This window comes from Lepidochelys kempii, chromosome 4 (assembly GCF_965140285.1).
Source record: "Lepidochelys kempii isolate rLepKem1 chromosome 4, rLepKem1.hap1, whole genome shotgun sequence".
In the NCBI taxonomy this organism is placed as follows: domain Eukaryota; kingdom Metazoa; phylum Chordata; order Testudines; family Cheloniidae; genus Lepidochelys; species Lepidochelys kempii.
Window position 1 is genome coordinate 86735376 of NC_136383.1, and position 27094 is coordinate 86762469.

The 27094-nt window shown below is 38.9% G+C and overlaps 2 protein-coding genes across 5 annotated transcripts in view; one reads left to right on the forward strand and one right to left on the reverse strand.

The window, feature by feature from the left end:
* The window catches only part of SGCZ (sarcoglycan zeta), an 840425-nt gene extending 821447 nt beyond the window's left edge, over positions 1-18978 (forward strand). For 3 of the 4 annotated variants that reach the window (XM_073341950.2, XM_073341949.2, XM_073341951.1), the window contains 2 exons: positions 2431-2554; positions 17383-18048. In XM_073341950.2, coding sequence (XP_073198051.1) covers positions 2431-2554; positions 17383-17577 — 319 coding nt within the window. In that variant the 3' untranslated portion in view covers positions 17578-18048. Of the gene's footprint in view, positions 1-2430; positions 2555-17382; positions 18049-18955 lie in introns of those variants that run through there. The other variant, XR_012158659.2, reaches the window with a different exon arrangement.
* On the reverse strand, positions 8557-9115 carry LOC140910785 (actin, cytoplasmic type 5). Its single transcript, XM_073342622.2, has one exon. It carries the CDS (start codon positions 9106-9108, stop codon positions 8557-8559), a length of 552 nt encoding a protein of 183 aa, XP_073198723.1. The 5' UTR covers positions 9109-9115.
* Positions 18979-27094: the final 8116 nt, after the last annotated feature.

Sequence of the window (27094 nt, forward strand, 5' to 3'; positions counted from 1 at the left end):
GTGCCAGTGACACCCAGCAATCCGAAATATTTTACAGATGATATCTTCATGACATTCAGCTCAGACCTCATCTCCATTATCCTTGATGTAATGTGGTATTTTTGGCTTCAGGAAAATAATCCATGACTGCTATCTCCTGTCTGCAAAAAATAAATAAATAAAATATTACAATATGCCTAAATCCAGTCGCCTGATACTTAATAGCTATTCCAGTTTACTTTAGCTGGCAAATGCTTTATATCAAACAATTCCTTTCTTCTTCCCCTTTATAAATGCATTTTGTTATACTTCTGGGTGATTATGACCTACTACTCAGGGGTCAAACTGATAGAAGGAAAATGCAGAGGAACAAACCACTTCAGCTGCTTTTCTCCCAGCTATCTATCTAGGTGCTGAACTGGCTCTCTTTGTGGTAGTATCTGAGCACCTCATGATTATTAATTGATTTCATCTTCATAACACCCCTGTGAGCTTAGGCAGTACTATCCTCATTTTACAGATGGAGAACTGAGATTCTGTGTAGATTAAGTGATTTCTCCAAGCTTGCTCATTCTAAATAAGATCACATAGTAAGTCTTTGGCTGATCCAGGAATTGAATCCACACCTCTTGAATCCCAGTGCAGGGCCCTATCCACTAGACCATCTGCCCTTTTAAGCCCTGCAGGTTAGCACTGTGAGGTTCCTGCAGGATCCTCCTCTGTCTTGGTGGGTCCTTAGCTTATTGGTGGATTTCCTTGCCTCAGAGAATTCACTGCAGCCCTCAGTTTGGACACTTTTGCTAGTGGCTCAAACCTGCTGTCCACTCAGCTAACCTCATCCCTGGCCCAAATGGGGGAAACAGAGAACAATCCCTGCAGTCTCTGTGTCCTAGTAGGTCGGGGACAGGCCAGATCCCTTTCCAATTTAGACCTTCCCTTCTGGTGTTTCCCACAGACCAGGTCAACTCCTCCTGTGTCCGATCAGGAGTTGTGGGGATGAGGGGGAAGCGGGTTCCAGCCCAGGGCCCTGTGGATAGCAGCTGTCCACAGTGTTCCCTGTATCAGCTGCATGACAGCTGCAACTCACTGGGCTACTTCCCAATGGCCTTCCCCCAGCACCTTCTTTATCCTCACTGCAGGAGCTTCCTTCTGAAGCCTGATCACACTTGAACTCTTCACTCCTCCAGCAGCACACCCCCCTACTAACTGATGGGAGGTCCTTTTTAAACCAGGTGTCCTGATTAGCCTGCATGCCATAATTGATTCTAGAAAGTTCTTAATTGGCTCCAGGTGCCTTGATTAGCCTGCCTGTCTTAATTGGTTCTAGCAGGTTCCTGATTGCTCTAGGGCAGCCCCTGCTCTGGTCACTCAGGGAACAGAAAACTGTTCATCCAGTGGCCAGTATATTTGCCTTTGACCAGACTCCTGTACCCCACTGGTCTGGGTCTGTCACAGCACCATCACCACAAATCCTCACCACTACAACTCTCAATTAGCAGAGAAGCATGGAGTACTGTGAGCTAGCACTGCAGAGAGAGCTCACCCCTTGGCTTTGAGTGGTCCAGGATCTTGAGGACAGAGAGTGTGAGGAAAAGAAGAGATAGAAAAGGGGGAACTAGTGGACGTACAAAAAGAAGGTTTCAGAGTAACAGCCGTGTTAGTCTGTATTCGCAAAAAGAAAAGGAGTACTTGTGGCACCTTAGAGACTAACCAATTTATTTGAGCATGAGCTTTCGTGAGCTACAGCTCACTTCATCGGATGCATGTGGTAATTGCATTGAGAAGTGATACAGAGAATATGGCAGATATTGTGGGGTTGAAGAGGTCAGTGAACAGTTTGCAGAAGAGGGTGAAATGTGTGCAGAAAGCAGAGTTATACAGACTGAGGGCCTAATCAATCTCTCACTCCCCAATCCCCTCCTCACCCCCAAGCATGTGAGTAACTCTGGTGCAGTTAGTAGGGGTTATTTGTATGTTGCGAAGGAAGAGGAGGTCCCAGGGAATTGAAACTGTTATTAAAAAATTCAAAGGAAACATTTCAATTTGGATTTTATTTAAATGTACATCTGGCATTGCATAGACAGGTTAGGCATTGCTTTTCAGCATATAGTCACAGTGGAAAGCAGCATATCTGTACTAATGATAATTCAGTGTCGGAGCAGCTATCAACTAAATTAGGCCTCAGTTCAAGAAAGCATCCCTAAGCAGTACAGCAAGCATGTGCATGAATCCCGTTGCTTAAAGTTAAGCACATACTTAAGTACTTTCTTGAACAGTGATGGGTTTAAGTGCATACTTAGGTGCTTTCTTGCATTGGAGTCACAAAGAATAATAAATAAAGAACTCATGCAACAATTCACTTTTCATTTTCTTTGTCTTGACAATGGATTTTCGTCAGCACATGCTGTTGATATGAGGATTTTTTTATTAATGGATACTTTTATTTTTCAGACTTGAGTCTCCAACTAGATCTTTGATAATGGAAGCACCAAAGGGAGTACAAGTTAGTGCGGCTGCAGGAGACTTAAAGGCAACCTGTAGGAAAGAACTGCACTTGCAGTCCACGGAAGGGGAGGTAAGCTCAGTCTGCAATGAAATACTATGCAGTTCTGTCCAGCAAAAAGTAAATAACATAAAGAAACTATTTAATTGATACTGTATGTAAGAATCAAGTGTATACTGTAAAAAATGTTCTGGAGCTCCCTGAATTTAAAAGTGGATTTACTCCAGCCTGGCTCATGCATTATTCTTTGTTTGCTTTCTAAAAAAGCATGTGAATGGTTAAATTTTATTCACACCATTTCTCTCAGGAAAAAGAATGTTAACAAAATACAAATGTGAGTATTTGCCCTAGAAATAGCATGGCATGGAATGCTGCTTAATATAGCAGTAGAGGACAAGTTTACCCAAATCTGTCACCAGAGTCCTGGTACAGAGGCAGATATGAGCTAGGATTTTGAATACATACACAATTATATTGTGTGAATGTGCACAGAGAAAGTTGCATCCAGCCAATGAATCTTAAATTTGGAATGATATCTTGATAAGGCCTGAGAAAGGAAGAGGTGTTCTATTTTCTAACTTTCCCCAATTTGGTTTAACTGCTCTCTCTCCTTAAATTGTTATTGCCTCTCTGAGAGATTGAAAGCTCCGCTTCAATGATATACCCCACCATCCATGTGATATTTCAGTATGAACAGATTTTTGGGGCAGGATTCTCTGCTTGTGTGGTCATTTATACCTGTGAAAAGGGGTATAAAATGCGACCAGAACAGAATGAGAATCAGATTCTTGGTTTTGTTGTAAGTCAGTTAATGTGTGATAGTGGTGCCTGGAAAATTACCTAAAAATGAAATAATAGTAAGAAATCTTGGACAATAACATCTAGAGAACTCAGTTCCCAACTAGACAATTCAGTGAACTGGCTAGATTTTCAAATTCTTGGTGGGAATTGCTGGGTTCCAAGTACTTTTGAAAATCTGGCCACTTCATTTAGGTGCCTAACTGGGAACTGCACTCTTTTGAAAATCTGTCTCCTTGGGTTTATATATCACATCTTCCCCAAAGAATCCCAAATGTTTCACAAACTATACTAAATGCATATAACAGCTTTGACATATACCCACATCAACCATTGCACAGCATGTAATAGTGTATTACAATGCATAAGGAATGTTGTGGCCAAGGACTCTCTGGGTCATAGCCTTACATTTATAAAAATTTCCACGGGATCTGTAATTTCCATACAGCATACTTAAAGCACAATGATAATTTTTCGGGTACTGAGCCTAGATTCTCCACTCTCTTTCTGTGCACCATAATACCACCTCCTTTCAGTTTTTCTTCAAAGCCCACTTCTTCTCACAATCCCTTAAGAAGTTACTCTCATACTAGTGCAACCCTCAGAAAATCTCATTGAAAGAGAAGGAACCGATATGATGCATCTCCAATGACACAAGGAAAACAGCTGTTTTAGAGCAAAATTAAACTTTTTGGCTCAGCATTCTGCAAAGGACAGCATGCAGCCAAATGGGACACCCTAAAGGTATTGTATGTCACAGTAACTGTTTCTCCCATGCTTCCCCCTAGCTATGTGGGGTACATAAGCTACTTCACTCTTTCGGGGAAAGACTTATTTCCTTCTTATGCCTGGCTATTTCCATTGGCCATTGTGTCTGACTGGAGGGAGTGAATTTGTGGCTCTGCCCACTCCCCATCCACTCCTCACACATTCTTAGCACCTTCCCATCCACTTTCTTACAGTGGAGAATACAGGTTGTGCAGTTCTTCTCTCACTTCAGAAGATGAGGAGGGGGCAAAAAGAATTTGTCCTATATGGCCATGTTAGGACTAGTGACAATCTAGGTCTTATTTCTACTAGCCTCCAACCTCCCTCACCTTTGCCCAGTCTAACATGTCCTTGAGTCATCTTACGTTTTCCACCTAGTGCTTGTGTCTTACTACTCTTGCTCTACCTTTAATGGCATTTCTCATGTACTAATATAATACTCAAATGCTGAGACGAGTGGCAGAACTTTTTTTAAACTGTTAGCTCTTTGAGGCAGTGAGTGTGTCTTTAATTTCTCCATTTAGTACTATGCACATCTATGGTGCTTTTACAAATGCTTTATAATAGTAATAATCACAGGTGCTGACTCTGTGGGTGGTCCAGGGTTGGAGCACCCATGGAACAAAATTAGTGGATGCTTAACACCCACTGGCAGCCAGCTCCCCTCCTCCCCACCAGCACCTCCCACCCACTAGCAGCCTGCCAACTCTTCCCCATCAACTCTTCCCCATCCCTCCCAGCAGCTTCCGCCCACGGCAATCAGCTGTTCTGCGGCATGCAGGAGGCGATGGGGGGAGAAGGCAGGGGCGGGGATGGGGCGCGCTTGGGGAGGGGCATAACAGGGGTGGGAAGAAGTGGGGCTGGGTCTGAGGCAGAGCAGGGGTTGAGCACTCCTGGAGTAAGGAGGAAGACGGCACCTGTCATGATAATTAATAATAATTGTGAACCAATGGTTGTGAGGATAACCTCTAGCCCATGGGTTGATCAGGGATTTTGTCATGTACCCTGACTGCTATTTGCCTTCCTAACCATTCTTCTGAAGTACTGTTCTCTAATCTCCATGTAAGGTATTTTTGTAAATGACATTCAATGACCTACTTTAGTCTAGATACTTTGGTGATGAGCACCTAAGGAAAGTCAAATTGATTAGATTCTTTATCCAGAATTCAGATTCACTTACGTGTTCAAACTTAACTGCCTCTGGATGTCATGGTGTTGTAGCAAGATTGACAAAACTATTTAGATGATAAAAGAAGGCCCCATTCTCAGATAAGCGTTGCAGATATTTTATTCCTAACACAAGTCTCTGTTTAGAATGTTAATAAATTATCTCAACACAAACCTGACAGGTTCTTGGCTGAACACCAAATTGGAGCATTTGTTCAATTCTTAAACCAACATGATAATCATGGAAACCAAAACTTTATACACATCTGGGATTTCCCAGGTGGTTGATTCCATAATGATTTGTTAATTTATTAATAGTTGTAATGAAATATTACTTTCCTACCCGCTCCCTGACAGACAAACACCACCCTTTGTTACTCCCTAATAGAGAGTTATCATAGCCAAAATAATTTTATATGCTTATTGTACGTTGTTTAATTCTTCTAGTGCTGGTAATTTTTATGTTCAGCAAAGAACAGTTTTACCCTATGGCTCTGCCCCTAAATAAACACAAGAATTCCACACTGGATCAGACCAAGGTCCATCATGTCTGGTACCTTGTCTCCAACGTTGGACTGTACAAGATGCTTGTGGAAGATGCAAGCACTCTGCATAGGCAAATAGCTCCCTCCCCCCCCCCCTTAGGACTCATCCTGATCTCTAACCGAGATTACTTCAAGCATTGAAGCATGAAGATTAATATCCCTTCCACAACTTTTTTGTTACCATTAATTATTATAGTTGTGGATATTCTTGATCTCCATACAAATGTTCAATCCCTGCCTGCATCACATTAAATTTTTGTTCTTAGCAACTTCCTGTGTTCTAGCAAGTGATGTGAGGAGGTGGCGGTTTGCTGGATGTAGAGATAGCAAATATCTTTCCCTCTTCCCACTGCCCTCCTCCCCTCCAAAAAAGTCCAAATGTCCTTATAATGCAAGGTTCTGGGAAACAAATAGTTCAAGAGATTGGTCGCAGGCTATCACACTATTTCCTTGTGCGTCAGCATTTCATCTGTTATCCAGGTCAGTGGTGATAGCAAATGACTAACTGATGGTAGGTAGGGAACCGATGAGTAATGATCTGGTAGATTTAATCCAGTTCCTAAGGGACAGATTTGCACATCAGAGCAGCTGTATCACAATTGCTGGAATGCATGTCCCCGTGTGCCTTTTGTCACCTATAAATGATATTACTAGAAGCACCAGAATACCATTCCAGTTGCCAGCAGATAGGCCAAAGACTTTTTGAGCATCAAGACTAAATTATCTTTTCATCCCTAGAAGTGGCCCTTCTAGAATGCATCTTGGTTGAGCAGTCTGGAAGAGCATGACTGTGGATGCCCATTTTGTATCTTTCTGTGGACACACATGGGACTTCAGTGTTCAAGGCTAGCAGTCCAGCACCATTCATTGTATAAGAAATTGACAAAGCAAGTCAGTGGAGGAAAATTACATGAGAGAATTTATACCACAGAGACTAATACAGTGAAAAAAATATTCCTAATAAATAGTTTACAATTAGTTTCCTTGTTAACTCACTGATGACTAGAGAGTTTATCATTATTGTTCTATTAGTATATCACATTCTTAAGTGCAATCAGACACATTTTAAAAGTAATCTTTGCCTTTTTGTAATAAACACAGCCTTTGTCAATCAGTCTTTGTGCTCATGGTGTTTGTCGTATTTGAGGCTGAGGTTTTGTACTAGAAAATAGTTCTTTTGTTTTGTTCACATACTGCCGAACCAAATTGAACTTTATAAGGTTTGGAGACAGTTACTTATTCTGTAAATCACTTGAGATAAATTTGTTATAACCATATTATCAGAACATTATAAATTTACCATGGATTAAGCAGTGAAAGATGTACTTACCTTTTATTTAAGAAGAACTTTAAAGTTTTGTGGGTTGTTGGGTTTTTTTGAAGAATATAACTGTTTACCAAATACTTTTCCTCCAGTCCTATTTCTTGTACGGTATAATCCTTAGCCTCCCACAGCACAAATTGAAAGTTTTTGCAAGCATTCTGCTCTTTGACGCATTTTCTTTTTATTTACTTCAGTATTATTATAATCTTTTTATCCACATTATAAATAATAATGCATGATCCCAGATTGAATACTGGAGACTGTAATTTAGTCTCAGGTTCTGCTACCCTTTATAAAGCACTTGAGCTGCACCCTTGTGATTCAAGGCATCAGCAGAATCTTTTGATTCAATTACAGCTTGGCATTTAATTGTGAACTATGTATTACTCTATAAATAAACCATAGCCAATGGTTTAAAGCAGCAATCATTTACACGTAAAATGGAATTGGAAACTCTGGGCATTAAAAAATCCTATCAGCTCACAGAAGAGGAAAAAAGAACATTCCATCTTTGGAAATGTGCACACACAAACACCCCCCCCCACCCCCGGCTGCTGGTTGACTATTACTTCCACATATAAACACAGTAGAAAAGTTCAAAGATGTTCAGATCATTTTTGAATAATGCTATTTGCATCCTGTAGCTACTACCTTTCAGTAGACTGGCAAATACATAAAAGTTTGTTGAGTTGAACCAAAAATATACCAGTATATAACAGTAACAAGTTTCAAGAATTATTTGATGGTGGCAACTCAGTGGTCCAAAATATGACTTACCTAGCCCAGCTCTTATGAAAATTAATTCTGATTCAGTTGCTACATATTTACCCAAACTGCTCCCATGCAACAGACTCTGAACTTTTGCAGCATCACATTGGCTAATAAAGGCCAAGTGTAATCAAGAAAAAGAGACTCTGGGTATGTCTACAGAGCTGCTGGGACAAGTCTTGCAGCCTGGGTCAATAGAGTTGTGTTAACAGGTTTCACGCTAGAAAGTCCACTAAAAATAGCAAAATGGACATTCCAGTTTGGGCTGGAGTTTGGATTCTGAAGCCTGAGGAGGAGGGGTGGGCTTCAGATCCAAGCTCTAGCCCAAGCCAGAAAATTTCAAAGCCGTGTCTACATAGCTCTTTTTAGCATGCTACCCCAAGCCCTGATAGTGTGACTCTGTCAAGCCAGGCTGCAAAACTCACTCCCAGCAGCTGTGTAGACATACACTCTGAGATTACACATTTATGCAAACATATCCATGTTTATTGTCACCTTGTCCCTCCACTCCATCCCCCTTTGTTTGTATATCCACCTGTTGTGCCTGGTTATTATAATCCTAGACTGCAGGATCTCTTGGGCAGAGGACTGTCTTTGTTTTGTTTGTTTATACATTGTCTAGCATAATGGGGCCCAATCCCTGTCTTGGGTCTCCAACTACTACCATAATAAATCCATAATTACATTAAAAATTATGCTGAATATTAGGATACATTTCCCAAATATCTCATGGCATGGGGCAGGGCGTACCCCTCATAGATTGGCACTGTGTGGGTGACCCCATCCCCAGAGTCCATGATGATACCAGTGGTACACCCAGAGGCATACAGGGACAGCACTGCCTGGATAGTCACATACATAGCTGGGGTGTTGAAGGTCTCAAACATGATCTGCGTCATCTTCTCTCGGTTGGCCTTGGGATTCAGGGGGGCTTCAGTGAGCAGGACAGGGTGCTCCTCAGGGGCAACCCGCAGCTCATTGTAGAAAGTGCGGTGCCAGATCTTCTCCATGTCATCCCAGTTGGTGACAATGCCATGCTCAATGGGATACTTCAGGGTGAGGATGCCTCTCTTGCTCTGCTCCTCATCGCCCACATAGCTGTCCTTCTGCCCCATGCCCACCATGACACCCTGGTGCCTGGGGCGTCCCACAATGGAAGGGAACACGGCTCGAGGAGCATCATCCCCAGCAAAGCCAACTTTGCACATCCCGGAGCCATTGTCAACAACGAGGGTGGCGATTTCTTCATCGGCCATTTTGATTTAATCTGAGAGAGACAGTGAGGAGCACAGACTCCGTTAGGTGCATGGAAGCTTTCAAGGAGATGTGATCGGCTACCTCCCCCATGCGCCCTACGGCAGGGGATGTGGATGGACTGGGATGTTGTCTGGACTGGGATGTGGGTGTAGCAGGGCTCAGCCTATGGAGCTCCCACCCCCTGCATAGGCCAGGCCCAGCCCAGCACTGCCTCCTCGCCCCGCCCCCTCACTAGGCCCGCAGACTCAGCGGATCCGACTGGAGACGAGGGCAGGTGAGCATGACCCCAGGCTGGAGTGGCCGCCAAAGTGGCCAGCGGAGCGGCTAGCCCCCTCCCAGCTTGATCCCAAGGCCGCCGGCCCCACCCCTATAGAAAAGTAGTGGGAGATAGATATATTCGCTCCAGGCTAAACAAATCCCTGGTACCAGGATAAGTGAAATGGCAGCTGCTCCAGGTCAGTTAAGACACCTGAGGCCAATTAAGAACTTTCCAGAAGGCAGGGAGAAGGCTAGGTTGATTGGGACACCTGAAGCCAATCAGGGGCTGGCTGAAACTAGTTAAAAGCCTCCCAGTTAGTCAGGTGGAGGTGCATGTCAGGAGCTGTGGGAGGAAGTTGTGCTGTTGGAGAGGCTGAGTAGTACACACCATATCAGGCACAAGGAAGGAGGCCCTGAGGTAAGGGTGAAGTGGAGCTTGAGGAAGTGAGGGCTGCTGTGGGGGAAGTAGCCCAGGGAATTGTACGTGTTATGTTTCTAAAAGGTCAGCTACCATAGCTGATACTATTAAGGTCCCTGGGCTGGAGCCCGGAATAGAGGGTGGGCCCGGGCTCCCCCCCCCACACACCTTTGCCCCCTGATTAATCACTGAGACTGGGAGACAACAAAGACTGTGCAAGGAAGGATAACTTCTCCTCACCTCCCTCTCTGGCTTATGATGAAAATGGCTCAGTAGACTGTGACCCTTGTCTCTAGAGAGAGAAGGGTTACGTGGAGGTCACAGTGAGCCTCTGAGGCTAGCGAAATCCACCAAGAAACATGGGACCCATGGAGGCAAGGACAGAGCTTTGTCACAACTCTAACTAATTACTCGTCACCTCTGTGAGGTAGGAATGTAATTAGTAGAGCCAGTGAGGAAGTTTTCAATGAAACTTTTTTTCATCAAAAATTGCCAATTGTTTGAAACATAAACAATACCAAATTTCAAAATTATCAAACTATCCGATTTTGACATTTTCAAAATGAAAAGTTCTGATATTTGCTTCCAAACAACTTTTCATTTAAAATTTAAGTTAATGTATAGTAATAAAAAAAAAACCTGTTAAATTTAAAAGGTCAAAATGGAAACACAATGTTTCAGAATTACCAAAGAAAATTGACTAACCCAATCTGAATTTTTTTCAATTACCAATTCATGAAAATTCTTGAGATTTTGACTTTCAGGACAGGATTTTTTTCAAAATCTTGAATTCTTGCTGTATTGGAAAAACATTTCCTGAGAACTGTAACAGCTAACACTGTTAAGGAAAAGAAAACTGACACAACTGCCTAAATTTCTGCCAGATTTACTAATTTTCAGAAGCTTGGTGATAAGGCTTGAAGTATTCATAATGCAAGGATTTAACTGGTGTCTTAGGGCACCAGCTAGCTCTCAGCTATGTGAGCCAAGGATATTTTCAAATCAAAAACCTTCACATTTTGCATCCAATTTAATATTTTAACATATAAAACCACATTTGGATGTATTTTCAGTTTTTGGAGTACTGATATGTAGGACCCTGTGGATTTTCCTTCAAATAATGTCCATATTCCTCATTAATAGAGATGGCCAAACAATTCACAGTACACAATGTATTCTGCACATGTAGCCACTTTCACAAGCTGAGCACAATTTTCTTGAATGTATTCATTGTTTGAATTTATGTGATGAATATATCACTCATTGGACTGAGCATGCATATTCAAAATTTGAGTATTTCTTTTTTGCAATTGGGCCGATAAGTCACATGGGATTGTTTCTGTCCTTCATTGGATACACATGCTAATGTTACCAACTCAAATACCTGCAAGTGCAAATTTCAAACTCAGTTTCTGTGAACACTTGAGCCTGTTCCTTTGTACAGTAATTGGCTTTCCATAAACATCTGTGCTTGTAAAAATTGATTGCTCAAATGTTCACAGAAAACAAACTTAAAACAAATGAGATCATGCTTGAATTCATTAAAAATGTGAACAGATATCTTGGAATGTTTTTTTTTTGCACCATTCTACACTGCACTGGTTCTTTAACATCTCGGATAATGTGTGTTTCGCATGATTTAATGTTACAAAATAAATGATCTCAGAAGAGAAGAATTTTGAAATATTTTTGAACAACTTCTATAAATAGCTACTTTGGTACTGGAAAATCCATAGTGAAGCACAAATTCTTACTTTCTCAGTAGGTATTAATAATTAAAGAATATTTAACAAGCAATGTCTCTGTCACCAAAATATAGGGTATAATATCATCTAACTTGTATATAGTGTTTTTGTCTTCAGAACATTTTACAAAACCTAACATATTAATGCATTTGGCCCCAGTCGCCAGCTTTGTTTCAATATTTAACCATCCTCAAAAGCCATTCATTGTCTCATGCTTGTTATGTTTTTGCTTCTGCAAACAGATGCCCTATTGTGCACTGATATGTTGGCACAGAGTCTCATTCATTGCAATTTATCACTGCATGGACACAGGGGTCTAGGCTTGTGCATCTATTTTCAGATTGAAAGTCATACGTAGCAATAAATGGTTGAAAATTCACCATGGAGGATTTAACCTCAAAACCTTTTTTACTGCAAGTGTACCAATGCAAAGAACATTATTGCTGTTATTATTAAACTAGTAAAAGTTGCAGTAAAACAGTTCTTTTGTTTGTTCACTTGTTAGACAAATAATGCAAATCAGTCTAAATCTCTTAGAACAGAATTACACTCTAACAACTTGGGCAACCCAATGTGAAATTTAATTAGCACCAACACCCTCACCTCAGGGCAGCATGAAATAATCTTAATTTGTTAATTTCATATTATACAAATATCCGTAAAGATTTAAAAACACACAAGAAATTGGGTTCTAACCCACGAAAGCTTATGCCCAAATAAATTTGTTAGTCTCTAAGGTGCCACAAGGACTCCTCGTTATTTTTGCTAATAGAAAATTAAAATGTTTTGATTTTGCCTCATGAAGGCTTGTTTCTTCTTTCTCGGAATGTCCAGTTATACCAAATGGAGGTTGAATTCAGTGAATAAGTGTTGAAAGAAAGGAATAAAAATGGTTAAAAGTTTCAAGGAATGGTCTGTGTGGGAATACAATGTTAAAAGGGCCACAGTTTGGGTGCTCAACTTGTATTTTCAAACATACCAACATGTGAAAACTGCATTGATGGGAGCCTAGTGACCCAATTTGTGAAAACAACCATCTGTGCTTACAAAACAATAATATATCCAAACTAATGCACAGAAAAGACCCAACCCTGGGCCAAATCCTCAGTTGGTGTAAATCAGCATAGCTCCATTGTACTTGGTAGAGCTTGTGAGAACCAAAGAACTAATTTAGAAGAAACAGATTAAGCTCCTAGGTGGATTGGCCGATATCCACCAGAGATTTTCAGTAATTCTGGCTCAAGTTACTTATTGGGAGAAAGTTGACTTAATATCCTTTTAATAAATTGTTATTAAAGTTAATCAACAAACAAAAATGAAATCAAAACTTATCACTAAGGCTAAACTACTGTAAACCAACCAAGGGTTCAACAATTAAATTGTTAAACTGAGGTCAAAATAAGATGGAATAGACAAGTTAACAGCAATATTGAAATTAAGCAATACATTTAGTCAAATCATCAAATGAATACAGCAGATGATCTATCCGTATAAGTCCTAAAAGATGAGTAAAAAAGATGAGTCCTAAAAGGAGGTAGCTCGCTATCTATTGAGTAACAGACCCCAATTAGAGAATTTCCCTATGGCAACAAAATCAGCTTAGCTAGTTGAATATTTTAATACTAAAATCAAATTATTATTTACCACTAGGTCATATCCTCAGAGCCAATTGAAGCTTCCACCTTAGATTTCACTATTATATATAGAGCTAATCTGTTTCATCTTCCCTGCCTCCACAAAACACATAAGACATTAACAAAACACTAGGATAAACAAAGTTGAGCAGCTCTCATTGAACACATTGTAGCTGATAGCTTAATTTCTCTGGCCTCTTTCACAGAAGCGGAACACTCATTCAGTGCTTTTACAAAGCAGAGTTTAGGGCTATTTAGATTGGGGGGCAGGGTATTCATTAGCACTTCCCCGTGTGCTCTGTACAGGGGAATCCTCAGCCAGGAAACTACAGGTGGTTTGAAACTTAACAGGGCAGAGAATCTGCCCCACAGTATTGACTGTGATCCCTTGACCTTTGTGGAATTACATGTTTGGACCCCAGGCGGGAAACTGCTGATCTAGGGAGTCCGTCACAACCTCAGATGCTGATGGATTGCAAGGTGAATCTTACTGTTTATAATTACAAAAGACCCTGGGTGGTGAGTGGACTATATTGGTGTCTTTAAGACACCTTTGCCCCTTCCTGACCCTGGGCATGCCCCATAGGACTTGCAAGGAGGTCCTTGGAAGGGAGCTTTACAGCTGTTTTGTACTTTTCCCGTGTTGGGAGAATCATTATGGCATCGAGAGGCCAGAGCTGCAATGAGTATCTCTTCAGCTCTCTCTGACTCCTTACTTCAACAAAATTGTGAAAATTGATGTCAATAGAAATTTTTCCCAAGTGGGGATTATAATAGCTGGGAAATTTGACTCAGAACAATTTTGAAACCCTTTGTTTTGTTCTTTTATTTAGTCTCTTACAATATTTTGTTTTAATGTAATAGCTTTCTTCATATTGGTTTTCTGTCTAGTCAAATATCTTGTATACGTCCACTGGAAATTGTCCTTTCTTTTCCACACGTCATGTCATGCCTGGTTCTGGCCTAGATATGGTTTGTGAACTACTGTAACCAAAAACTTACTTGTGGTACAGAATTTTCAAAAGAAAAGCATTTAATTAACATCCAGAGCTAATGTAAGAGAGCACTTTGTCACAGTATTGCTACTGAACATGAAAAAAATCAAAGAATTTCATAATCTTGTTGCCCAAATCCTAGGAGACTCAACATAATTTTACCGTAAACACATCCCTGCTAGTAGCTCTAATGCCTTTAAACATTTCTCATACAAGAGAATGCTCTTTTATGAATTCCCATTGGGGTTTGGATCTTATTTGTCAAAAGTTCACTTTGCTTTGAGTTGTTCCTTATGAAAATCATTATATCACAAGGCTGTCTTGTCAAATAATAATGTAGTATTGCCCTTTCTTCTGTTACCACTCCATTTGCATGATGTCATATTGCATGGCCAAATGCATGCCTCATAGAAAGAAAACAAGAATGCTGCTTTTATATTGTAGCAAAACCAAAATCAAGTTGTCACAGCACCACAATGTGAAACCTGAAGTAAAAATTAAAGTTAAGCAACATTCCAAATCTTCAGATGACTAGAAAAAATAATTGCAGCAGATTCTCTTCTGACTTACACCAGAATAATTCCATTTAAATTCCCATCTACAGCAGTACAACATGCCTACATTGAGGTTCTGCACAAGTGTAGCTACAATGATATAAAAAAAGATCATTATAGATTCACAGATTATAAATCCAGAAGTCTAGATTATAAGGGCGTGGAACTTCCCTAAATTAATTCCTGAACTAGAGCATATCTTTTAGAAAAACATACAATCTTGATTTAAAAATTTCCAGTGATAGAGAACTTACCACAATCCTGGTGAAGTTGCACTAGTGATTAATTACCCTCACTGTTAAATATTTATACTTTATTTCGAGTCTGAAATTTGTCTAGGTTCAACTTCAGTCATTTGATTTTGTTATACCTTTGCCTGCTAGAATGAATACCCCTGCATTGTGGGTACTTTAGACTGTAATTGTCACCCATTAATCGTCTCTTTGATAAATTTAGTAGACTGAGCTCCTTTAAGGAATGTTTTTCAATCCTTTAATGATTTTCATGCCTCTTCTCTGAACACTCCAATTTATCAAAGTCCTTCTTGAATTATGGACAGCAAAACTGGACACAGTATTCCAGCAGCAGTCACACCAGTGCCATATCATCTCTTGTAGCAGGGTTGCCATTTATTGCCCACCCACTTGTGGCCAGAGGTGACTCCAAACCATGCTCGCTCTGTTTCCCTTCTTCAGGGCCACTTAGGAACTCCCCTCAATATGTCTTTGGACTACCCCCAACCACCACATGGGGCTGGGTTAATAGGTGAAAGCAGTACAAAGTGGTCCTCAGGATCTCCAAAATAAACACAATAGTTCAAACTCATCTCAGGTTCTTCTCCAGCATATGGAGCTCTTTTTCTACCCCAGACTGTTCTTCATGGACCCGTGATGCTGACTTTCCTCTCAGGAGCTCAGCCTACTGGCTCTAGCATCCTTCTCCCTGTCATCGCACTCTCTGTGCATTATTTTGTTGGGAGTAATGTCAGTCTGACAAGCCTATAACTATGCAGGTTATCCTGTTCACCCTTTCTTGGTTCTAGGAAGACAGCACACCATCCTGTTGTCTTTCTGCCTCTTGCAGAATGTTCTTTCCATTCTTCTTAGTATGGAATCTCCAACAAGGGTCATCTGTCTTCCTTGGACAGTTGGTGATCTCTTTGTGGGCACACTTGATTGCCTTTTGGGTTATGATATGTCCCATACAGCTCTGTGTTCCATTCCTCCCACCAGGAACTTCAGAGATTTTCTGCAGTTTCCTCACTGACCATATAACAATAGGATACTTCTAGCTGTGTAGAATTCCTCTTGGTCTTCTCTCTGGTAAATCATAGCCTTCCCATCCTCATCCACTTTTGGTAGGGGATTAGTGGTGCTTTCCCGTGGCTTCTCTGACAATTTGCAGCTGGTGTTGAATATAAAAGAATTTTTGCCTACTGAATGGAGGAGTAGTATGTATGCTATGTCATGTTGCATTCTATATATTTGCTGCCTATAATGTGGTAGATAACATTTTAAAGCACTGGGCAGTATTTCAGGATCCCCACCACCTCATAAGTCTCATAATGCTATCTCCAGGGCTTGTGTCCGCACTGAAACACCTTCTGCTGTTTAGAGTTTCTAGTGTTGCACCTAGGGCAATGGCTGATCTTGCTTTAGCTTGTTGTGGAATTTTCTCACTCAAACTATCTTCCTCAGTTCATCCCTCATTAATTTAATTAAAAAAAAAAAAAAACAGCAGCAAAACCACCAAACACCTAAAAGCTCACTTTTTTCAGAGATTTTTTCTCTATCAGTATGCCCCTCTGAAGGACTTACTTTTTTATTATTTTATTCATCTGTTTTGATGAAGATTCATTGTACTGTAGTTATTTATTCAGCACCCTGAGCAATTTCCCAGATGGCTGATGTACTCTCTAAACATTATAAAACTATTTATAAACAAATTCATGATCACATTATCCTTTCCAAACTGGTCAGCCTCAGAACATTTAGTGTTGTTTCAGATGAGAGAAAGTAAAAAAAGGACATTTCCGACTTAGATACAATGTTCAGAAATCAAATGGTTATAGTTTGATTGTGCTCTTAACAAGACTTTAACCTTAAACCTTTCTCGTCTGATTTCAAATCCAGTAAGCACATTATCTAATATATGTGAACACACATGATTATTTAACTATTACGTGTATGTAGTTATTGTTAAGACTATACAGTTTAGCATATTTCACCACAAATTTTCTGCTACTTAAAGTAATACATGGGGGAATAAGCTTTAATAGCACTTCACACTCATTAAAATATGAATTGTTTGAGGTAGGGAGACGCTACTGTCTGGAATGAATGAATTTCTGTCATAAAAGATACAAGAGAAAAATCAACCTGTTCAGGAAACATTCTTAAAATGTTATTGTATGGGCACTCACTTATTCACTTATGGTTGAATAAATGTCTTGGGTGAGGAGTTAAGAGGTATTTGCATAAACTGTAATTATGTGTACTAATGTGTGTTCAAAGGCACATGCCAGCAATACCAGTAGAAATGTATGTTGTTTAGATATTCATATTAATCTCTCAGGTGCACATTAGAATAAAGTTTTTAAAATATTTTATATAAAGGATGGAAAAAGAAATTAAATTTAGTTGTTTTTCTTTTTTTTTTCCCCTCCACAGATATTTTTAAATGCAGATATAATCCGACTGGGAAATCTACCAATGGGTTCCTTTTCATCTTCCCCATCTAGTTCCTCAACTCCTCGACAGACTATCTATGAGCTCTGCGTTTGTCCTAGTGGTAAACTGTACCTTTCCCCGGCAGGAGCAGGCTCTACTTGTCAATCCAGTAGCAACATCTGTTTGTGGAGCTGAAATGACTCCAGTTTCTCCTCACACCAGAATAGCCTTTTGTTACTGTCCCTCTGCTTCACAGTTCTGCTCGGTTTCCTTGTGACAAGTTTGAAGCTTCAAATGGCCCGCAGAGCAACTTCTTCCAGTGTAAGCAGGAATACAAAGCTGCCTTCTCTTGTGGCTCATGTTACCACTCAACATAGAGATGGGAGTGAGATATTCAAAAATAAATGTAATCTTCATCAGGAAACCTGGATCATAATATCATCTTTTGTCCAAAAGAGAGAATAACACAGGTGCCTTTGCTACGTGAAGTGAAGCACATAGTTTAGTTTTATGCAGGACCTGGATATGAACTGCACACGTATATACAGTACTTATACAAATTAGCCCAGAATCCAATTGTGAGATGAATAGGTAACCCCTGTATGATAATTAACTTCACTGTCTGAAAGCACAATTTTCCATTCATCTTTTTGGATGTAAACTTTTATCCCTGAATTTTAAAATTTTGAAGCATTGTGTGATGCTTGCTTTATTAAACAATTAAAATTCAGTACATGGTTTTTAACAAAAAAAGAAAAAAAAGTAAAAAAAGAGAGACAGAATCCCTCTGAGTTTTGTTTCTTTAAAACAAATGTGTTGTTACTCTGTCTTCTAAGTCTGGGGTTTTGTACGTTTAGGTAAATTTTGCAAGCACTCAGCAATATTAAATTTATGGAGTTCAAAAGACATCCACTCTTGTTTGTCAGATCTGAATAGCCTCACACAGTTATTAGTGGGTTACTGCACATGAAGTGATTGCTTTTAGTAAAATGTACAGTTTCTGGAAAAGAAGAACAGGATAAAGAGGGAAATATTGATGATATTGAACTGTCTGATCAAATAGGTTTTTTTCAGAAGACATTTATGTTTGGCAAAAAAAAGAGACGCTCTTCAGAGGTATATCTTGTCCATTTTATAGCACTTATAGCTTGTCTATCCGCTGCCATAACATAATACGTAAATACTAATGTAATGCATAACACCAAGAAGCAATGCATTTACAACTGGAAGGCCCGCTCAGATTTATTATCCTTTTTTCTTTTGTCATCTGCTGTTAAGGTTTTTAAAGTAATAGCATTAAAAATCCATGAGCAAATATGAAATGACATAGAATATTAACAAGTACATTGACATTGTGTTGACTCCACCAGGTCTGTGTTTAGATAAAGCTATCATATTTCCACTCAGCTTTCAATAGTAACTCTCTTTTTGACTAGCTTGACCTGGGAATTTAGTTATGTTCCATTTTTCATTACCTGTTTTCTAGTAATTGAGCTCCTGCAAAAGACACTTTGGTATATTGTTGATAAATTTGTCTCACTGCTGCTTAACAAGAGTATCTTGAAACTTGCAGAATCCAGGAATGTAAAACAGATAAAAAATGTTTCCTATTGTGGGAAGATGACTTGATAACAATAAGGTAAGTGTGCTTTTAAATATTATCTTTTCAGTTATCCCACCCAGCTCATAGTTTTTGCTGTGTCTAACTATAAGAACACCAATGCAATGATTTGCTTCCAAAGCTAACTCTAAAGTTGGGGAGAGTAGTATTAAAGGGGTAAAAAATAAACGAAAAAATAAAAAGTGAAACTTGGCAACCATAATAATGTGATTAATTTTCTGTTTTAGTATCATCTATAGGGTTTATTTTGTTCACTACAGGTGACATTCACCCTTATGAAGAAGACCAGCACAAGGTCTATACACTGCTTCACAGCTATTTGGCCTTGTTCTAGTCTTATGTGTAGGGATGAATTTCACCAAAAAGGAAGAGCTATCCCCTCCGCTACTACATAGTCAAACAAGGATTTTAATTAGACTACTTCATTTGCTCAGATTTCTTCAGCTGTTAACTTTTGAATTTTGAGACTTTAATTCCTTGTCTTTAATAAAGAAAAATACTTCTGCTGTTAGTCATTTGTTTTTCCTTTTTCTGGTACGCTAATTCTCTGCAATACAGGAAATAAAGTAGCAGCATTGTAAGAAAACTGTAGGAATTGTCAATATATAGTGGATCTTCAAACGACCTTATGAGGAAAGAGATATCTTTCATTTGGGCACATAGGTAACAGAATGTATGTGTAAAACTCATCAGCACAAATGATATTCCAAGGAGAGGAGGACACCGCTGAATGAGTCTGTGTCTCTGAGCTCATACATTCTATCATCTGTGCCCACGTGCGTATGCTGGTAATTTAAAAGATGGGCAAAAAATTGCAGAGAATCATTGATTCGGTGAATTTAACCCTTTGTGCTGTTCTCAAAGTGTTCGTGAATAGACTGATTAGTTCTTTGCTGTTTAAAGTGTATTGCGGAATGTTTGTGCAAACAAATGTCAGCCTCTGGGAACGGCTTGCAATAGTTTGCTGTGAGTCTTCCCTTGAGTATTCTCCATTCATGATATTCGAACTGTATGACTGGTCACCTGAATACAGTAGAGTTTTGGTTCCCTGGCTGAATGACCTAACTTGTATAAACTACTCCTACTTCTGCGTGAACTGAAATTCATTACATTGCAAAAACAAATGTAATTATGTGATGAGATTAATTTTAGCGACAAGCCTAAATTCATTTTCCACCAACATTTGTATGTTCAGCGTTGCCAACTCTTGCAAATGTTAATGTGAGTCTTGTGAAATTGGACGTTTTACTTTAAGCCCCAGCTCCTGGAAACAAGTGAATATGTAAGAACCTCAGCATTCATTTTTTTAAAAAGTAAGTTTCTAGTTCTCAAGGTTATGGAGAAAAGCTTAAAAATGTGATCCAATTTAAAAAAAAAAAGCAGAAGGAAAACAACAAGAATGGAAAAATTATTTTAAGCCAATCTCATGATTTTGGGGGCCTGACTGATTAATTTTGAATGCTTGTATTTGGCAGTACTGAAAACCTTACTTGTATGTATGTTTATGAAGAGCAAATAAGAAGGAATGCTGAAACAAACCATAGTTACAAGTTCCTAAAATGCTTTAAATTAATGTTCCTCCCTGTTTCCCAGTTCAACTGGTGGTCGTGCTTAAAAAAAAAAATGCAGCTGCAAACACCCATGCATTTAGTTTTCGATGGAGGGCTCGTGGATGCTCTCAGCAAATAGATCACACAGAAACAGGGAGTGATATCATTACATTTCGACTATTGATCTTATGAAGCTGAGGTGTAAAGTAAAGGAGGTCGCGTGTTCAAAACCGAAGGATGTTTTTCATTGCTGTTCTTGCCACATGTCACCTTGCTGCCTTGCTCTGCTCATGATAAAGCAACTGCAACCCTTTCCCCCATTAGTATGCTTGACTGGCTGAATGTTCCGATACCCCTCTTTAGAAAAGGTATGCAACTTCTTGCCGTGGCTAAGGCAACAGCTTCCGAATTTCCAGGTCATTGCATTGTGACAGCTGCAGGGCAGGGGTGAGAGTCCCAAAAGCATTTTTAACTCTTTTTCTTTTCAATTAGTAAATGTCTAATTAGGAAAATAATACCTGGGGCTAAAAAATAATCCTCTAAGGTGCTTTATAATATATGAATACATGTATCACAAACTGCCTCTTTTTATTAGCTTATTAGCTTGGGCGCTACTGAAGTGGTTTTATAGTTGGCTCACCTCCTCAGAATTGCTCATATGGCCACAATGAAATATAAGAAAAGACCTTGTTAGCTACATGTATTAATATTTATTATCGTATAATATGTTGTAAAAATGTCTATTATAATAGAAAAGGATACTGTCTCTTTCTTGTTTAAAAAAAGCAAACAAACATTGAATGACCTCTTTGAACACTGTTACCTGTATGGTTTTGTACTGCAGTTCATTCACTGGTTAAATGTTAAAGACCAAAGACTGACACTTCTATTATATCTAATAGTATGACACAGCTGCTTCCACTAATTCTGTTGGAAGGAAGAGAGGAGAAGTTGTAATTACAACATGAAATGGTAATGTACTTTTGCTCTGTGCAGCATTTTGAGATGTAGATTTTTTGTTCCAGAGGGATAGTGTCAGTGTCCAATTATATTGTTCTTCAGACATAACAGGTTCTTTCACTGTTTGAGATCATGAGAAGAGGAAAGAATGTGTATTCCAGAATGTACCAAAAAGTTGCTTACTTCAACTGAATTTATAATTTACATTGTTTTGCTTGCACAGTGATTGGACCGGATAACACAATTCACATTAGACCAATTTAGAAACAGAGGGCTATTTAGTATGGATTGAAGAAACAGCCATAGGGACTGAAAGAAGTTGATGGATGTTAAGGATATTCAGCTGTAATAACCTGTGATATTTTTAGGGTTTCTAAATCATTGCCTACATGTTAACAAAATAAAAGCCAAACTTATTGGAGATATTGATATTGATATTGATATTGGAGATATCAGCTGATTCACTGTAATGCAGATGCAAACTGGATAAGAGTTTGAGTGTTGTATTGTTTAAAACCATACTTAAAAAAAATCTAACCATTTTTTGTTTTGTTTTGTAACTATCATGTTAATGTTTTTCTTGTGTGTATAGATATATAAAAAGATGGAAATATTTTCTTACACATACTATGCAATGTTTGTAAAATTGCAATATTACCAAAATTACAAAAGCTGTGCTTTTGTACTCTCTTGCTTTATGTAATACAAATCTTTTTATATTTAAATTGATTTTGTCTTATAAATTGTAGATAACATATTTATTCAAAAGCAGTATACTGTATATTCAAGTTTTTTTGTTTGGTTTTTTAATGAAATAACAGCAAGGTTTTGGAAGTTGGAAATTACTTTTGTTGAAACAGTGGAACTTCTGTAGCATGTAATTAACACATAGAATTTACAATCTGTACTGTACTTCTTTGTATTTGGTCTTAGTATTTTCATCTGGTGCTACCGTATAACCACAATGTGATAGATGAAACAGGAAAACAATGAACAGAATTCATTCAGGATGCTCAAATGTCAAGGGGAGACTAGAAATGTTACTATTGATGAGAAACCTGTTTTTTTTTCTGGATAATTTCTATTTAAAGATAACTTCTGTTAGCACATTTTCTTTTTGTTTTGTCTAAATTTGCAATTTGGTAATTTTTCTTGGTTCAATCTAACTTTCTAAACTACATACAAAACAGAGACTGCTGGAGATTGTTTTGATTTTAGAAAACAAACACACACCACCAACATATTTAGATTGACTATTTTGCAGACATTCCAACCTGCAAAGTGAATGGATTTATTTTCATGCCAGGCTTGGAGAAGTTAAAACTAAGGGAATGATTCTAATTTATACTAAGGCAACTTTGCACCACTCTTTTGAAGAAAAGGAGCTTTAAAGTCAACATAAATTACATTTGTACCTGCTTAGACCTCCTTAACCCTAGAGCTGGTTGGAAATTTGTAGGTGAAACGTTTTTTGGTTGAAAAGTCCTGTGTTGTTAAAAGCAAGACTGTGAAAATGCGTCAATTTCAATGAATCTCCCAACTAAAAATATTCTTTAAAATAGTATTTTCAAGATGTTTAAACACTTTTGAAACAAAAAAAAATAGTTTTCCAGTTTTACTTTTTATTTCAAAATTTAAGTTAGACTGAAAAAAGTTAAAGAGAAAAAACAGGTTGAAATTTAAATGAAATATTTCAAAATGATCAGACCAAAATGTTTCAACTGACTTGAACAAAACAATAGTGCGGCTTTTTAGTTCACAAAAATGTTTGAGATTTTGACTTTTTGTCCCAATCTAGGGCAAGAAAAAATTATGAACTCTTGAAAATATTATCTGGACAGAAAACCATTTCTACTTTACGCTGTCAGAGTGGTGTAAAGTGGCCTTAATGTAAGTGTGAATCAGGCTTGTGTTGACTAATTCAAAAATACCAGTGCAGTATTCAATAAAACAAAAATATTCTGACCCATTCTATGCAGTCATGAATTAGTCATTCTCATCCCACTAAACCTGTATAAGTAAGTATAATTTTATATACTCTTCTAGTTTTAAGAGAGAATCTCACCTGAAACTTTGGTTGGGCCTTGAGTTGAACCCAAATTATGTTTTTGACATTTGTGTTTTTTTTAATATCACCACACACCTATACAGTTTGTGACTTGGGCTAGGACTGGAAGGAAAAGTGCTAGAATACCCTGAAGAAATCACGTGCTGTATATCTGGTCAGACCACATCAGGAAGTACCAGATATAGAATCATAGAACTGGAAGGGACCTCGAGAGGTCATCTAGTCCAGTCCCCTGCATTCAAGACTAAGTATTACCTCAACCCTCCCTGAGGGTGTTTGTGCAACCTGCTCTGAAAAATCCCCAATGATGGAGATTCTACAACCCCTCTAGGCAATTTATTCCGGTGCTTAACCACTCTGACAGTTATGAAGATTTCCCTAATGTCCAACCTAAGCCACTGTTGCCGCAGTTTAAGCCCACTGCTTCTTGTTCTATCTCAGAGGTTAAGAACATTTTTTCTCCCTCCTCCTTTTAACAACCTTTTATGTACCACAACTAAACTTGTTCCACATAAATGAGACAGATACCATTATTAGACCAATAAGATTATGAGAAACAGCCAAGCTTTAGATGCTTCTCTGAGCATCTGACCCTTTTGATGAAGTACTTCAGAAAAGAGGTAAATAAGCTTTATAAGTTGTTTTCAGGGGAAAAAAACAATGGGCCTTTGTTCTAGCCATGCTACAATTGGCACAGGACTTCAGTTGGGGAGCAAAGGTCTCTTTACACCACCTATACAACTCCATGATTCTCCTTGACCAGCTCAGCTTCTGACATAAACCAGCAGCCTTAAACAATATTCAATGTAAATTAGAGTTGCTATTTCGGCTGCCAGAAATACCCAAAGTACAGTTACTGCACAGGGTGTGCCCCCTACGCTGTCGGCTATGTTGGGAGGTGGGTTAGAATATTTTCCACCACTAGGAGAGTTCCCCATGCCAGGGAGTCTGGCCCAGTGAAACACTTCTAAGTTTTCTGTTTTCTGATGTGTACACTTTTCCTGCTAAATCAAATGCATCTTTAATAGTCTCACCTTAAGTACTATAGCAATTCACTAGAAGGCAAATCCTCTGTCTACATTCCATAGGTCTAGGTAGCCCCCACAGGTGAGAACAGGGGCACTTATTCAAAAGATTTCACCAAATGTTTTAGGGCCAAATGTGAGTTAGTGAGAGTGTGTGTACCTTCGTGAGAATTGCAAGGTCAGGAAATTTTATTCTGTCCAAAAAGATAATTGTTTGATCAGTGGAAAAGACTGGTATATATATTCAGGAAAATAAAAATACAGGAAACTGTCCAAATTAGTTCAACCTATTGTAGGGAGAGTAGGGGGTTATCCAGCTTCCCATAATGCTTTCTACTTAAAATGCCTTTAAAAAAATCACAAAAAAGTATCAAAGAAATACATAACATATTCTATATTATTAACACTATATATATGCATTGTATACAAGTAGAATAGAGAAGTTACGAGTGTGCTAATAATTTATACTTCTATATTGTATTAATAACTTTATTACAAACCTAAATTTAGCAAGTACTGCTTAGAATATTCAATAACAGCAAACAAAATATTATTTCTTTGATACAGCATTCTCATATCCCTTATAAATTAAGGGTCTTCTGTTGCAGTGATTTCTTCTGTGGTTTTCAGCACTTTGTAGAGCTTCTTTGAGATCTGCTGCTGAAAAGTGCTATATAAGAGCTAGATTTTATTATTATTATTATTCTCAGGATAGCTCAGATGCTTCTCTGGGTTCCATTGACCAATATTCCACAACATGTAAGGAAGGAATGCCAAAGGCAGCCTGACAGGGCCTAGAAGAAACATTGCCATAAAGGCAGATAGTCAAGATTCTATCAGCTGCTGTGCCCACCAAAATACTCGATTCCACTGGCAAAATTCACTTCGGGCCATGATACTGTCACCAAAGTTGTGTATGCTTGTTCCAGAAGTGACTCAGATCCTATATATTGAAAGAACAGGGAGCATATATTGACCATTTTATTTAATATTTGGAAGGCAGTAATTATTCTCGGGCAGTTCATTGAAAGTGGCTGTCCCAAGTGTGCACAATAGTAATATAGCTGAAAACTTTCTTACTTCTTTCATGAATAAAAATAGTCATTCTGCCATAGGGCAATTATTAACCCAGAGAAAACAGCTAGAAAGCTGATAGGGAAGGCTGGTCATATATAATATAAATCAAGTCTAGTCTCTCTCTCTCTCTCTCTCTCTCTCTCTCTGATTCTTCTTGGGAAACATCCATAGAAAGGGACAAACACAGAATCCTAGAAGTAAATGTCTGTGCCTCTCAAATATTGAGGGTGAACTCTAGATGTGTGTGTGTGACAAATAGAAATAAAATAAGCTCAGATCATTAAGGGCCCAAGCCAAAGCCTATTGAAATCAATGGAAGTCATTCTATTGGCTTCATAAGCTCTGGATCAGGTTCAAAACCTTTATTGAATGTTTGTGTAATACAAGTTTAATCAAATCACACCATTAAATATACTATTTCTAACATATACAATTAACATTCGTACATTTCCACTCCTGCATCTAACAGCTTGTGAAACTTGAGTGCCAGCATATTAGCAAACATTAGTCTGGTTGTGCTGTGTTCCCTGATGTGTCAAAATGGAGTATAGCAGATGAATTTAGGACCATTCAGACCATGAGACCATAAACAGAAATAATATACATCTGTTGGCACTGCATTGCAAATTGCATCCCCTTCATTCTCTTGTCCGGCTTGAGAGGGCCCATTTATTTAAAAAGTGCACTTGGGTTGAGGTTTGAGTATCCCTCCTCCTGGCAGAAAAGTGTTTGTGGAAACCACTTGTCTGAAGTCTCCAGTCACTTCTAAGGAGGCTCAGTGGACTAATGTCAGCCATAATAAGGGCTCATGGGCTCCTTTCTCCTACCTAGTGGGCAGGGCAATAAAATGAGTCCTCCCCCCTACACACACACACACACGCAATCAGGACTGGGGCTGGTCTTCCATGACATGATCTACTTTGTCTCCAGACACAGCAGAAGCCCTTCTGTGAAACTAGCATGGCATTCTGTGAGAGGGAGAAATATAGTGGCAGCCACTGAACATGACAGGTGCCTCTGCAGCATACAGATTTTTCCCAGGGGAAGTCATCTGTGCTAGTATCACTCTTGGAGGGAGATGCTTGATATTCAGGCCTGGGGACCAGAGGTATTGATGATACAGCTCCAGATGGAGCTAGGCGGCTTGTGAAGAAGGATTTGTCTTATATGTGGAAGGTCTGTGGATTCTGCATAGACTTCCCTGCAGATCCATGGTGTCTGCTGGTTTTACCAGGTGTGCCTCCTTCCCTATCTCAGTTTCCCAAACTTCTACCAGTTCTCTCTCTCTCCAGACTGGAGGTGCATGTTTCACCCTCTTCCAGATTCTGGTGTGGGAGGTGAAATCACATGTGGGCCTAGTTTGAAACACAGATGTAAAAGATGTGTGAATGGAAAGAAGAGAAAGGAGGTC

Coding starts and splice junctions, on each gene's coding strand:
- LOC140910785 (XM_073342622.2), bottom strand. CDS start 9,108: ATGGCCGATGAAGAAATCGCCACCCTCGTTGTTGACAATGGCTCCGGG.